Source organism: Carettochelys insculpta, chromosome 10 (assembly GCF_033958435.1).
Source record: "Carettochelys insculpta isolate YL-2023 chromosome 10, ASM3395843v1, whole genome shotgun sequence".
Classification (NCBI taxonomy): Eukaryota; Metazoa; Chordata; order Testudines; family Carettochelyidae; genus Carettochelys; species Carettochelys insculpta.
The window spans coordinates 6,981,756-6,994,788 of NC_134146.1; the positions used below are offsets into that span (position 1 = coordinate 6,981,756).

Consider the following 13,033-nt stretch of genomic DNA (forward strand, 5'->3'; position numbering starts at 1 on the left):
TTGATTTGCTTTTAAAAAACTTTCATCTCCCTTTGCTCTTCCCTTCTTAGTCTTTAGATTTTCTACTCCATTCCTCATCTGCCAGTTAGAGCTTAGCTAAAAGTTAACTGAAAAAAAAAGAGAAAATGGTTGTAATCAATCCTTTGTTCACATTGCAGCTATCCCGCACTGAGGTCTCCTTCTGTCTTCCTAATCTCATCCTCAAAAAGAGGATTCTGCCCAGCATCAGGATTGCCTAGTTTGTGCATGATTCTCTACTGATTCATAATTTCATTTTAATGCTTTATTTATATGCACAAATGCATATCTCATTGACATTTTTTCCTCTCTCTCCCAGGAATGAACAGAGGTAGTGGGGGTTGCAAAATTGATTTAGATCATCCTTAATGTAAGAAACAGAGTAAGCTGAAAGGCCACAGAAAGCTGCAAGGTTTCCAATCTGCCACCTGGAGTAGAAGCACCATACAGAAGAGGCACATATTCACAGAAGAGCACAGAAAGGAGCTGAATAAATATATAAATCAATTTACAGAACAGAACAGTTTAGCCAAGAGGAGATAAATGCAATACAACTGAAATTAACCTAAAACTGTTTGATCACATGGCAAAAGTATTAACCCATGTAGTGGCTCATTTTCATTATGAACTCAGTCATGATCCACCTTGTTACCTTCATAAGGCTCTCTGAAAAGGAAAGTGGCACTGCTGGAGTCAGATGTGCTGGTGGAGCTGTCACTGTAACCGCAGCACCAGACTGGACCGTATGATGCTGTGTCAGCATCTGAACCTGTGGGTAAGGCCGAACAACCACTGGCTCCTGTTTCTCTTCACGGGACTGCAGAGAGCCACTGGGGCCCATGTGGTCTCTGGGAGCAACTTCTGACTCTCGATTAGATTCATCACTCACTGGAGAGGAAGGAAAAAGGAACTCTAAGAAAAAGGATAAAAACGGACAAGAAGTATGCACTCACTGCCCACAAGTGAAGTGCCAAATGCACACACACAAGAAAAGTTTGTTTAAAACCTCCTACACAAGAGACATTTACTAATCCTGGTATAATAAACCTGCTTGAAAAAAAGTCTCCAGAATGTCATCAATCCTCCTGCAAAGCAGGAGCCCTATGGATTATTAGAGCCCTATGGATTATTCCCACACAGCATGGTTTAACCCAAGTCACTAACAAAGAGCAATCACTCTTTTTAAAATAAATCTCTAACGGAAACTTCTTTTTAAAATGAATATTTTAAATTTAGAAAATAAGTGTATTGAGACCATCTGACAAATGACCAAGGCCTCATGACATGGATTAAATTTATTCTTTTTATTTAAAAAATTCACTAAATGCAAGATTATCCAACCACTTTATTCAATTAAAAATACAAATAAAGCGTCAAAGCAAAAAAATTACAAAAATCAAAACACAAGCTGCCACACTGATGTTGATAATTAACTAAAATTGCAATTTTTCTTATTTCCACCTCATAAATTCTTAAGAGCACAAGAAGCTCAGCTATAAATTGCATTTTAAGCATAAGTTATTATTAGGTAATCAAAATTTATCTAAAATTTGTTTTTTACTTACTACTCCCAAAATCTCCTACATTGATTATGTATTTGAACACTAAAAACATACTTCCTTCCATCTTACTCTGTAAGATCAGATTGACTTACTGCTGGACGCATCAGTAATCTGGCAACTCTCACTACTCAGGCCCTGATCCTGCAATGAGCTCCAGGTCGGGACAGGCATCTGGTAGCACAGACCTCATTGCAGAATTGGGACCTAAGACATCAAACACCAGTCAAGAGTTATGGAGATAATGAAACAGTAACAAGTATTTCTGAAGTGGGCTTGAAATCTATCAGATAAATAGTTTCATTTAGCAAATAATTAAAGGAATATTGGCAAATCATTTTAAAATGCACTATCTGACAATATTCCTTTAATAACATAGTCTCTATAGTTCCCACCTACCTGTGATGTCTTTGCCGTTCTCCCCTCCCCAATAGAAAGCCAAACTATTATATCCTACACCAGCTATAATTAACTTTTTAGCTACTTTCCTAACAAGAGCTTGTGTTCAAAATATTTTTTTGCAAATGTTGCTTTCCTAAGGCAGCTTGCACATTCCCAGACCACACTGATCTGGCATAACATGTGGGGAGTGAAAGGAAAGCTTCTTACAACTGCATATTAATATACCTAATTCTATGAGAAATGGAGTCATGTCTGTCCTTACTGTATATAAACATCCACAATCATCTCAATACAATTCTGCACAGCATGCAGCAAATTGGCTCAAAGGTCCTTGGCATGAAGGTGCTTTGGTAGAAAGAAAGAACCTCCAACTGCTGCGTTACCTGTGGTCGTTGGGTTTATCAGCCCTGTAGTTCCACTGGTGGGGATTGGAGGTGGTGCCTGTCCTAGCCCTGGAGGAGGGGCTCCAGAACGGGGGAACTGCTGAGAACTCATTTCCACCTGCACAGCGAGACGGAAACGTTAAGCAGCGTGCTCCCAGCCCTCTGCTCAGCCCGATCTGCGGCTGCGGCCCACGCTGGGGAGAGCTGATCGCTCCCATGTCACGCGGGGCGGCAGTGACAATTTATGACAGAGCCCGACAGAACAGCAAAGTGTCCGCGGGTCCATCTGGAACCCACACAAACCAGCGCTCCCGCCTCCGCTGATTGGACGCCGTAAAGCACACGTAATGATAGCCCACCACCAATCCAGGTTCACGCTAAGTCATGAGCCAATCGCACGCCAATTTCGGCTAGCGACCTCACCCAATTGTGAGCCCGTCCTCTTGATGACCTCACGTGGGCAATAGCCAATGGGACAAGAACCCACTGCCCAATAGGGAACAATTTTCAAGCGAGGTTCCACCCCCTCTCGCTGTGAGGGACGCGCAGGGCCCGGATGTTCACAAGCAATAAAGCGCAGCGGCCACTAACAAGCCATTGGCACCCGTGAGGCAGCTTGTAGGAGCGTGGTCTGCCCTCACTAGCACCCCTGAAGGAGCAGCCCCTCACTGCCGGCCCGAGAGACTACGGTCCGCCCCACCTTCCCCTCAGCTTCCCGCGAGTCTGTCCCGCCGGCTCTGTCCCGGTCGCCTGCAGTCCGGCTCCGAAACCCCCTATCGGCCGCCCGGTCACGCCGCCACTGAACTGAGCTACCTGATGCCCCGTGCGCGCTGGGGCCTCGCGCAGTCGCCGGCGAATCCGTTTCTCCCGCTGACAACGATGCTCGGACTCAAGCTCTCCTTCCACCGCCGCAGCCACCCGCCGCCTGATTGGCTTCGGTTGGTCCCGCCCACAGCGGCAATATCCCGCCCAGTCCGTGCAGACAGAGGCTGAGACGGACGCATCGAAGGGGCTTCTGGGTAACGTAGTTTACACTGAGGGCGCCTCGGCGACGATCTCGCCGGCAGGCAGAAGAACGTGGGGCCAGGTTTTGCGCAGCGATTGGCCAAGACAGCCCTGATGTCAGGCCCTGAGGAAAATATAATTTGGATCCCGGGGGCAATGAGGAAATCCCGCGAGAAGTGGGTTGCTGCGGGGTGGAGCTTAGAGTGACGTTCCTCAGTCGCTAAGCCTGTTGCGCCACTTGGCGCGGCGGTTTTGGCTCCGTGCTGTAGGCTGTGTGGCGGGTTCCTCTGGGATTAGGGCTTTCTAGCGGCAATGAGCTCTACTTTAGCTGGCAGGTGCCAAACTGGAAGTGCTGCTCGAAGAAATAGTTATCCCCAGGTCTTAGTGGCACGTGTAAAAGTTGGCACAAGTAGTATTTCAAATAAAACCAGCGCCTCTGCCTCATCCTTCACTGCCATGCCAGCGCTGTAGGACTCGGAAATGTAAGCTGCCTTGTAGCAGTTAGTCTGTAGCTTCACAAAAAACGAGTGGTCCTCTAGCCCGTTAATTTAGCATGTACAGAGCTACACCTATTTCGTAGAGCTGGAAGGGACTTTTGTGGTCCTTGAGTAAGGTTCTGCTGTGAGGGCAAGGGACTGATCACCATCCCTAACATTTTTTTTAAATCAATTTTTTTCCCCAGCCCAAAATTGTTGCAGGCCAATACTCAACTCACCAAGCTAGGTTTGGAGGAGATAGGGATGCAAAAGAAATTCCATGCATAGAATTGCAGTCAGGAACATCCTTCAGATACTTCCTGGATGGACTGTTTTGTTTTTTGTCCCCCCCCCCCCCCACCCACTGGACAGCCTACACTAAACTAAGTTACTAAGGGGTAATTTCCACTCATTGATATAGTTGTATCTCATAACCAGTACTCTATAAAACAGTCTCTTGAGTGATGTACCAAAATATTCAATTACCATATCTAATCACATCTAAACTGTATTGTTAAATATATGCACCCATATCTGAGTTATTGCTGATTGTGTATTATATATATATATATATATATATATATACTAGATTTTTTAAGCAAAACTTTTGCCTGTACCTAATCCAAGTATAGCACCCAGATGTACAGAATCTCCTTTAACCAGTGTACTATGACTTTTTTTTTTAACATTAGATTTAACAAAACATTTTAATAGGCTCTTGCTTCTCACTAGTGGACTGCAAAGCAATCAGCCGTATGACCATTTTACAGATAAGGAAATGGAGGCACAGAGATGAAATGACTTGTCTAATGTCACTCAGCAGGCCAGTGGTAGAGCCAGGAATAGAACCCATGTCTCCTGAGTTTCAGCCTACTAATACAGGAGTGCTTTGGTAAGGGAGGAGTGTCTGGAACGCTCAGAGGAGTAGCAGTGTTAGTCTAGCTTCACCAAAAAAAAAAAAAGTTCTGTAGCACTTTAAAGACTAACAATTTCATGAGTAAGACTTAGTGAGAGAGAACAAAAGCCATGTTAGTCTGTATTCTATCAAAACAAAAATACAGTCAAGTAGCACTTTAAAGACTAACAAAATAACTTATTAGGTGTTGAGCTTTCGCTGAAGAATGGGTCTGTCCCATGAAAGCTCATCTAATAAATTATTTTTAGTCTTTAAAGTGCTACTTGACTGCTTTTTTTTTTTGGTTTGATGGGTAAGACTTGTATTCAGGTCCTTGTCAAATTTGATCTGGATCTGAAAAATGGAAGCTCATTATCTAATAAATAAAATTATGTGTGTGTCCCTTTGTTCATTCATTCTCTAGAACAGTGGTAGGCAAGCTGCAGCCTGTAGGCTGCATGCAATTTGTGATGGTAAGCCCCAGTACAGGCCACAAGGATTTGCCAACCACCACTTGCCACAGCACCCGTTAACTGGGAATGGCAAAGCATGGCCACTGGGAGCTGCAGACATCCATTATTGTGGACATAAGGTAAACAACCTGTCAGGTGGCTTGCCAGTGACTTACCCTGACAAACTATGTGCAGCTTCCAGGTTGTCCACAGTTGCCTGGAAGGGTGGAGGCACTTCTGAGGGTCTTAAGTGGATTGCTTCAGAGATTGGTGTGGGAACCAGGCTGAAGTTTTGAGCTGATTTTGGGTATTCCAGCTTTGGTAGGGAGAGGGGAAAATGGGATGGAGTGCAGATCAGGCGAGTCACATGCTCTGAAAGTGTTGGAAGGGAGGGGAAGAAGCAAGCATGGGGCTCCAGTGTATGAGAAGGTTCTGGAGCAGGAGTGGTAGCTGGGGGTCTGTGGACTGCATGCTAAGCCTCAGGGGGCTGCAGGTTGTCCACCGATTACTCAGAAGTGTCTGCCACCAATTCAATTGAAGATGTTGGTTTTGGGTTTTTTTTCCCTAAGCTACTGAATCTGTCAGGCTAGGTGGATTTTTTGGGTCCTTGTCTGCTAGTTGTCAGCTACTGAGTTTTCAGCAGTAACAGTGTGGAGAGTCATATTAAGGCCCAAGGTATCATGGGGTGGTTGCCATTCAGGACTTTTTTTTTTTTTTGAGACTGGGACTTTTCAGTCTGGAAAAGAGGCGATTGAGGGGTGATATGATAGAGGTATATAAAATCATGAATGGTGTGGAGAAAGTGAATATAGAAAAATTATTTACCTTTTCCCATAATACAAGAACTAGGGGACACCAAATGAAATTGATGGGTAGTAGGTTCAAAACTAACAAAAGGAAATTTTTCTTCACACAGCGCACAGTGAACCTGTGGAACTCCTTGCCGGAGGAGGCGGTGAAGGCCAGGACTCTATTAGGGTTTAAAAAAGAGCTCGATAAATTTTTGCAGGTTAGGTCCATAAATGGCTATTAGCCAGGGGTAAAGTATGGTGCCCTAGCCTTCAGTACAAGGGCAGGAGATGGATGGCAGGAGATAAATCACTTGATCATTGTCTTCTGTTCTCCTTCTCTGGGGCACTGTTGGCAGACGGGATACTGGGCTGGATGGACCTTTGGTCTGACCCAGTATGGCCGTTCTTATGTTTTCCTTCTCATGTATTTGATCTCAGCATAGGCAAATCTGACTTTTACCAATTCTGTTGCAAAGTCTGCTTGGGTGGCAGTTTAGCCTTGCTGGTATTGGTATTTACCAGCATACAGTCCAGCTTACTTACATCTGGGCTTAGATACTCTTTCTTTTTGACCTTCTGTTTCTGCTAATGCTTCTGAAAAACACTAGAACACTGTTATGTTTCAGGGATCTAGCCATTAGCTCCTTTCTGATTTTTGTTAGCACAAAACATTAACCACCACATACCAAGAAGCTAAATTAAGTGGGTTTTACCCACAAACACTTATGCCCTAATAAATTGGTTAGTTTCTAAGGTGCTATAGAACTCACTGTTTCTAGAAATTATCATGACTATTCCTCTGAGATTAATTTTTTCTGTTAAAACATGTAGTTTGTAGGAATAGATAAGCCAGAGATCAATAATTTATCTACCTCTGCTGTAGCACAAACTGCATACTTCCATTAGTCACCCTACCCGTACTCAGGCATCGCAGTTATGTGGATGTCAATTCCAACCCAGAACCAAACTTTCAGAAGTATTAATTTCAGTGCCCATCTTTAGACTCCCATTGTCTGACATTCAGAAATGCTTTGCCCCTGGACTGCCATGAAGTTCCCCTGGAGATAGGAGGGAGGCATGCTTCAGCAAAATAGGGTCCTGTGGCACCTTATAGACTAACAGAAAAGTTTTGAGCATGAGCTTTCTTGAGCACAGACTCACTTCATCAGATGAAGCAAGTCTGTGCTCATAAAAGCTCATGCTCTAAACTTTTCTGTTAGTCTATAAGGTGGCACAGGACCCTTCGTTGCTGTTACAGATCCAGACTAACACGGCTACCCCTCTGATACTTCAGCAAAATAGTGACAGAGAGACAGCTGTGCTAGTCTGTATTCTACCAAAACAAAAAAGCAGGTATCTAGTACTTTAAAGACTAACAAAACAATGTATTAGGTGACAAGCTTATGTGGGACAGACCCACTTCTTCAGATTTGAAGAAGTGGGTCTGTCCCACAAAAACTTGTCACCTAACATTGTTTTGTTAGCCTTTCACGTGCTACGTGCCTGCTTTTTTCCAGCAAAACAGGCTATGATGTCACATAGTGGATTAAGCTAGGCACCCAAACAACACAGCGTCAACAGTATACTTGGGTGCAGAAGAGCTGAGAGGGCTGCTGCCAGCCCCTCTCTGAGCTGACTTATTGGGGTGAAACCCCTTTAATTTTTGTGTGGCGGGGTCATTTCCAAGCAGAGCAGAAGGGGACATGTACAGTGTGCTGCTTTTAGCAGTAAGGCTGTGTGTACACACTAGTAATGCTAGTATAACACTGACAAACCTGGATTGCTGGCACCAGGGATAGAACCTGCGACCATACCACATGAGCTAAAGGCCAGCTGGCTCTCAGGTGAGGCGTTGAGCACAGACTTCACTCACCCTATTATGAGGTCTCTGCCTCTGGGTACTATACTAGTAAGCCTCTTCCACTCCTGCATCTTGGAGCATAGGCTATTGATGACCATGTGCCAGCATCCCCACAAAGCTGCTTTCACGCTGGTAAAGCTGCTGTGGTTGTGGGTGGTGGGTGCAGTTAAGCACACCTGAGCCACACCAGGTTTGTTGACCCTTGTCGGTGTAGACACATCTGTCCCGCAGGAAGCAGTTTTCCTGGGCGTTCCTAGGCTCTTTCCTTCCCCCACGCTCTTCAATTCCCACCCCCAGCTCAGTTTCTGAGGACCCTAAAATTCCCTCCCTAACAGCCGCCTCCGCTTGGCCACATTCAAGATGGCGCTCAGGCGACACTCTAACCGTTACCCGATGTGCTTTTGCCTCTCTATGGCAATCGGTCCTCCACAAGTCCGGCCTGAGGGCGGAAACGGAAGCCGGATGACCGGAAGGAACCTACCCGGAGGATCGGCGGCGGAGGCCGGAGCCGGAAGGGAGCGTGGCGCCCACTCACAGGTGTAATAACCGCAGGAGCTCGCGACCTGGGGACGTTGGCGCAGCAGGTGCCGTTGGCCGCGCGCCCCGTCGGCTGGAGCGCGGGTCCGTGTCTCTCAGACGGGCTCCTGTGGGCGAGGCGGGGCTGCCCTGCCCAAATGGGGCAATTCCTTCTCTCTGAGTCTGGGGTGGCGAAGCCGGGGGTGGGGATCCCACTTTATCGCGGGGAAGGGAGGTACAAGGCCGTGTCCGTGGCAGGTCAGGTCTCTGGTAGGGGCTGCGCCTGTAGCCCTTCTGCATAGAGTGGGGGCTATGGGAGCTCAGAAGGGGGTTTCCCTCCAGGCTCCCGCTGACCACCTTCTGTGTTGTTCATATGGGCTCCCTGGCACAGAGTCTGGCCCACGGACTATGCTGTAAGGGGAGTGCGTTACCTGTGCAAGTGGTGGTCATTTGTGCTACAGGATGTGACTTGCTACATGATCTGAGTGTGGCTTGGGGAGAGGGGTTGCAGTGAGTCATGCATTATATTGCATTCCAGTGTGTTTCTGTTTGAAAAAAATTGCCAGGAGTGTAGCAAACTCATTGTTGAAGGGAGCAGCTCTGTATCACAGCAGTCTTTGCTACTGCTGTTGTGATGCAACATGCAGAGAGCTCTCTTTCCTGTAATGACTAGGAATTCTGAAGATTGACTGGTTGCATGGGGCTCACCCATAATGGTTAATTGTACAGGTTAGAGCAGCCCAGCTGTAGGCAGAGGGTTGCTTTAGCCTCACAGGTCCGCTGTGGTGGGCTATACTCATCTGCAGTAGCCCTGAGGGTTGGGGTCCTGCCACAGAAAGAGGCTGCTTCAGCCCAGCTGGAGCATCGCCACCCATGGTGTGCTGGGGTCACAGCTGCTCTGGCTCTGTTAACGTGCCCCTGCCCATGGCACACCCAGGGCCTTTGCAGATGGGGGCTTCTCCAGCCCAGCTGGAATACCCCCATCTTGCAGCACACTTGAGGCCACCATGGATGGAGACTGTGTCAGCCAGGCCAGAACACCCCTGCTTGTGGTACTTCTGAGCTAAACCATTGTGGATGGGGCCTGCTCCAGTCTAGCTGGGCTGGTGTGGCCTCCCCAGCAGTTCTCCCAATGGTTTTAATCATTTAAGTGGTTAAACTTGGCATTTAACCAGTTAACAGGATTTTATATCCTTAATAATGACTGCCTTGTAATCAGACACTGTGTTTAAAGTGGTTTCAGGTTTTCAACTTCAGCAGAAATGTATTGCTTTCCAACAATGCTAATGCTGTCCTGTGCTTTTTTCGCACTTCTGAAACACTTAGGAGGGATTTTCAAAGATGATCGAGGAAGTTGAGCAATCTGACTCTCACCAAAAGTCACTTAGTAAGGCATCAGCCTTTTTTTTTTTTGTCCACTTTGGAAATCTCCCAATTTACTATTAAAGAATAAATACGGTTTACAAGAGGAGCACGGTTCATTTGTATTTTTTTTGGTTTTGTTTTTTTTTAAATGTATTGTTTGGAAGCAAATTTGCCTACTAGACTAGTAGACAAGACATCTGGGTTCTAGTCTCAACTCTGCATAGGGCTCAGTGTATGTCTTTGGACAAATCATTTAACCTCTGTATCTCTGTTCGCAATAAAATCATTTATATTCTATTTGTACTTTACAGAAGTGAAGTCCTTTAGGATCTAGAGCATAAATGTGCTAGACTGTTTGTTTGTTTGAAGGGATTTCCATCCTGTTAAAACAAAAATTTTGTGTTCAAAATAGTGATTTTTAGACACACCTGATCTTTTAGGCTCATGGTCTTACCACTACTTTTAGAACTTACAAGTACAGCCACTGAAGTAAATATCCAGATCTCCATTTCTATTGGATTTAACAAAGGGGTCATGATGTTGGATGTACAATGCAGAGAAGAAATCTGGGTTTGTGTTGTCCTTAACTGTGAAGACTTAGTAGCTGTTCTGAGTGATTTTGATGGTTCCCAGCCTGTTCTTCCCATCAGCTGTGCTTCAGGAGACATGGAAGCGCGATACGAATTATGGAGAAAGTGTGCAGTACCAAATACACAATATCTATTTAAACATTATCTATCTTAGTAATTATGAAACTTTTTTGTGAATAACAAAATCTTGAAAAATAAGGGTGTCAGTGTCTGTCAGTTTCTTCTAGTTCTTTTCCTAGGATGCCTCTTGCAGCTATCTACCAGTCTTCGCTATTCTTTCACAGTGTGCAGGAGTAGATCATATCACTGACAGCCAGCGGCAGATCTTTTATCACCCTAATGTGTTATATTTAAGCTCCAGAATGAGGGTTTTTCTGTTCACCTGCTTACATCCTGCCAAGTCCATGTACAGCAGGGTTGCAACATTTGTGAGGGTTTGGTGTTGAGAATATTTGCGAATGTTGAATTTTGCAAATCTCATTTCACTGTGGCTGTGGGAGGGGAACACTGCAGGCTCCTGGGCAGCTCTGGGCAGCAGCCGTGGGAGGCAGACACCAGCGGCGGACGCTGGTCAGTGGCCGAGCTGTGCCCCTGTCTGGCTCTCAGAGCCCTGGGGAAGGAGACGCCAGCACTCCCGGCCCTGGAGCACCAGTGAAGCGGCAGCCACTCATGAATGATTGAATTTGCATACATTAAACTCATGAATGTTGTCAACTTGCTGTATTTAAGCATAAACTTCACAGACACAAACTTTCCAGGTTCTTTTTCACACACAATTTGTATTTGATGTATATCTTGCTTTTAATTCTCAAATTCTAAAACAAACCACGAATTACAGCCTCTTTTTCCAGTGCTAGTAGTGATTAGTTACACCAATGAAATGTTTGCAAAATTGGGTCCTTTATAGTAAAATGATCCAAACGTTCCCTTTATCAACCACTTTTAATCTCATAAAAAGCACAAAAATAGTTTGACAGGATCTACTTTCTATAAACTCACAGTGATTGGCATTATTATATTACCCATCCTCTAATGCCAGTGTTCTGTGTTCCAAAATAGTCAAAAGTTGGTGACCTCCTGGCAAGGCTGAAAAAGACATCAGTTTGATGGGATTTTGGAGAAGGTTGAGATTGTGCTTCCTAGATGAAGGTTTGGAAAAGGAAAGGAGATTTGTAAAGGGCAGGTCGATATCTTGTCATCTTACCTGGGGCCACATAATAGAGTGATTATGCAGTTGAGCAAGAGACGTTTATTTTGAGAGTTTATTTCTTTTATTAACTTAACTAAAGTTAAGGATCACAATGAAATAAGAGCAGGAAGAGGATAGTTACTTGTGGAATGATAACTGAAAAAACATGACTTTAAAGTAGCAGAGTGGGCTGGTTTGATGGTGGAAAGGAAAGCTGTTATTGGCAAACAGCAGCATGTAAAAAAAGGAAGAAATAACATAGAGGCGGGGCAGACAGATGTATTTCAGTTAAAACAAAATTAAATTTTGCTGAAGGAGGGAGCAGTGAGAGCCAACACGCAGATGCCCATGAATAGAAAAGATTAGAGGGAACACTGGTTGGGGTTTAGTTTTACACCTGATTTCAACTTGACTGGTTTGTGGAATGCCTTGTTTGTGGGGTGCTATATGGGAGGAGGAGTTTCTGGCAGGAAAAATGTACAACGTATATAGGACTCCAAAAATTAGAGTGGGTAATATAATTAATGCCAACCATAGTTTGGTGGATCTATTTTCTATAAACTCACTATTTTTTGTGCTTGTGATGAAATTTAAAACTGGTTGATAAAGGGAATTGCTTACATAACATACTTAGACTTCCATAAAGCATTTCAGTTGGTTTACAATAAATTGATTTAAAACTGTCTGATAAACCTCCAAATGTAATTGTAAATAGGAATCATTATGAAGCAGGTGTGTTTCTAGTGGGATCCTGCAGGGATTCGTACTTAGCTCCATGATATTTAATATTGTCAATGAGCTGGAAAAAATCATATTGATTACATTTGTAGCTTATGTATATTTCCCCAGTGGCACTGAGACCATGTACTAGAGAGACTGATATCTGCTCTACACCATTGATTGAGAGCCAGCTGGCCTTTAGCTCACGTGGTAGTGCACAGGGCTTTAGCCCTTATGGTCACAGGTTCAGTCACTTCTGCCAACTACCTGGGGTCTGTTGGTGTTACACATAATGTGGGTGACAGTGGCAAATAAGGAGGAGAACGGGTATGAGAGCATAATGGATCTTGTGGTAGTTTGTGTGGGAACAATCCATATATTTTAAAATGGCTAGATGTGTACATCTAGAAACAGAGTGTAACCCTTACTCATATGATGGGGGACTCTCTTCTGGGAAATAGTGACTGAATAAGATTTAGATAATAGTGGCTGTTTATCTGTTTGTGAACTTCCAGTGTGACACTATGGCCAAAAGGCTAATAGTGTCTTTGGATGCATAAACAGGGGAGTAGGTTGGGAATGCTGAGATTGTATATGGCACAGGGATGTGACCACTACTGGAATATTATGTCCGGTTGTGCTGTCCACAATTAAAGAAGAATTTTAAATCGGACAGGGCTCAAAGAAGAGCCACAAGAAAGTTTAAAAGATTGGAAGATAATGGCTTATTGTGACAGCCTCAAGCTAAACAGACTGAGCTTCTTAAAGATTAAAGGGTCTGTCTATAAGTAGCAACATGGGGAAAGAGAAA

The 13,033-nt window shown here is 44.6% G+C and overlaps 2 protein-coding genes across 8 annotated transcripts in view; one reads left to right on the top strand and one right to left on the bottom strand.

Annotated features, from left to right (window-relative positions):
* Positions 1-3,278, bottom strand: part of SAP130 (Sin3A associated protein 130) — a 32,903-nt gene extending 29,625 nt beyond the window's left edge. For 4 of the 5 annotated variants that reach the window (XM_075004379.1, XM_075004376.1, XM_075004378.1 and 1 more), the window contains exons 1-3: positions 3,176-3,278; positions 2,363-2,480; positions 671-906 (exon numbers count right to left, since the gene is read on the bottom strand). In XM_075004379.1, coding sequence (XP_074860480.1) covers positions 671-906; positions 2,363-2,474 — 348 coding nt within the window. In that variant the 5' untranslated portion in view covers positions 2,475-2,480; positions 3,176-3,278. Of the gene's footprint in view, positions 1-670; positions 907-1,672; positions 1,785-2,362; positions 2,481-3,175 lie in introns of those variants that run through there. The other variant, XM_075004380.1, reaches the window with a different exon arrangement.
* A 5,057-nt stretch (positions 3,279-8,335) lies between these two features.
* UGGT1 (UDP-glucose glycoprotein glucosyltransferase 1) overlaps positions 8,336-13,033 on the top strand; it is an 85,989-nt gene continuing 81,291 nt past the window's right edge. Inside the window, exon 1 of one of the 3 annotated variants that reach the window (XM_075004451.1) lies at positions 8,336-8,426. The gene's annotated coding sequence lies outside the window, so the exon portion shown is untranslated. Of the gene's footprint in view, positions 8,464-13,033 lie in introns of all 3 variants that reach the window. The other 2 variants (XM_075004448.1, XM_075004450.1) reach the window with 2 other exon arrangements.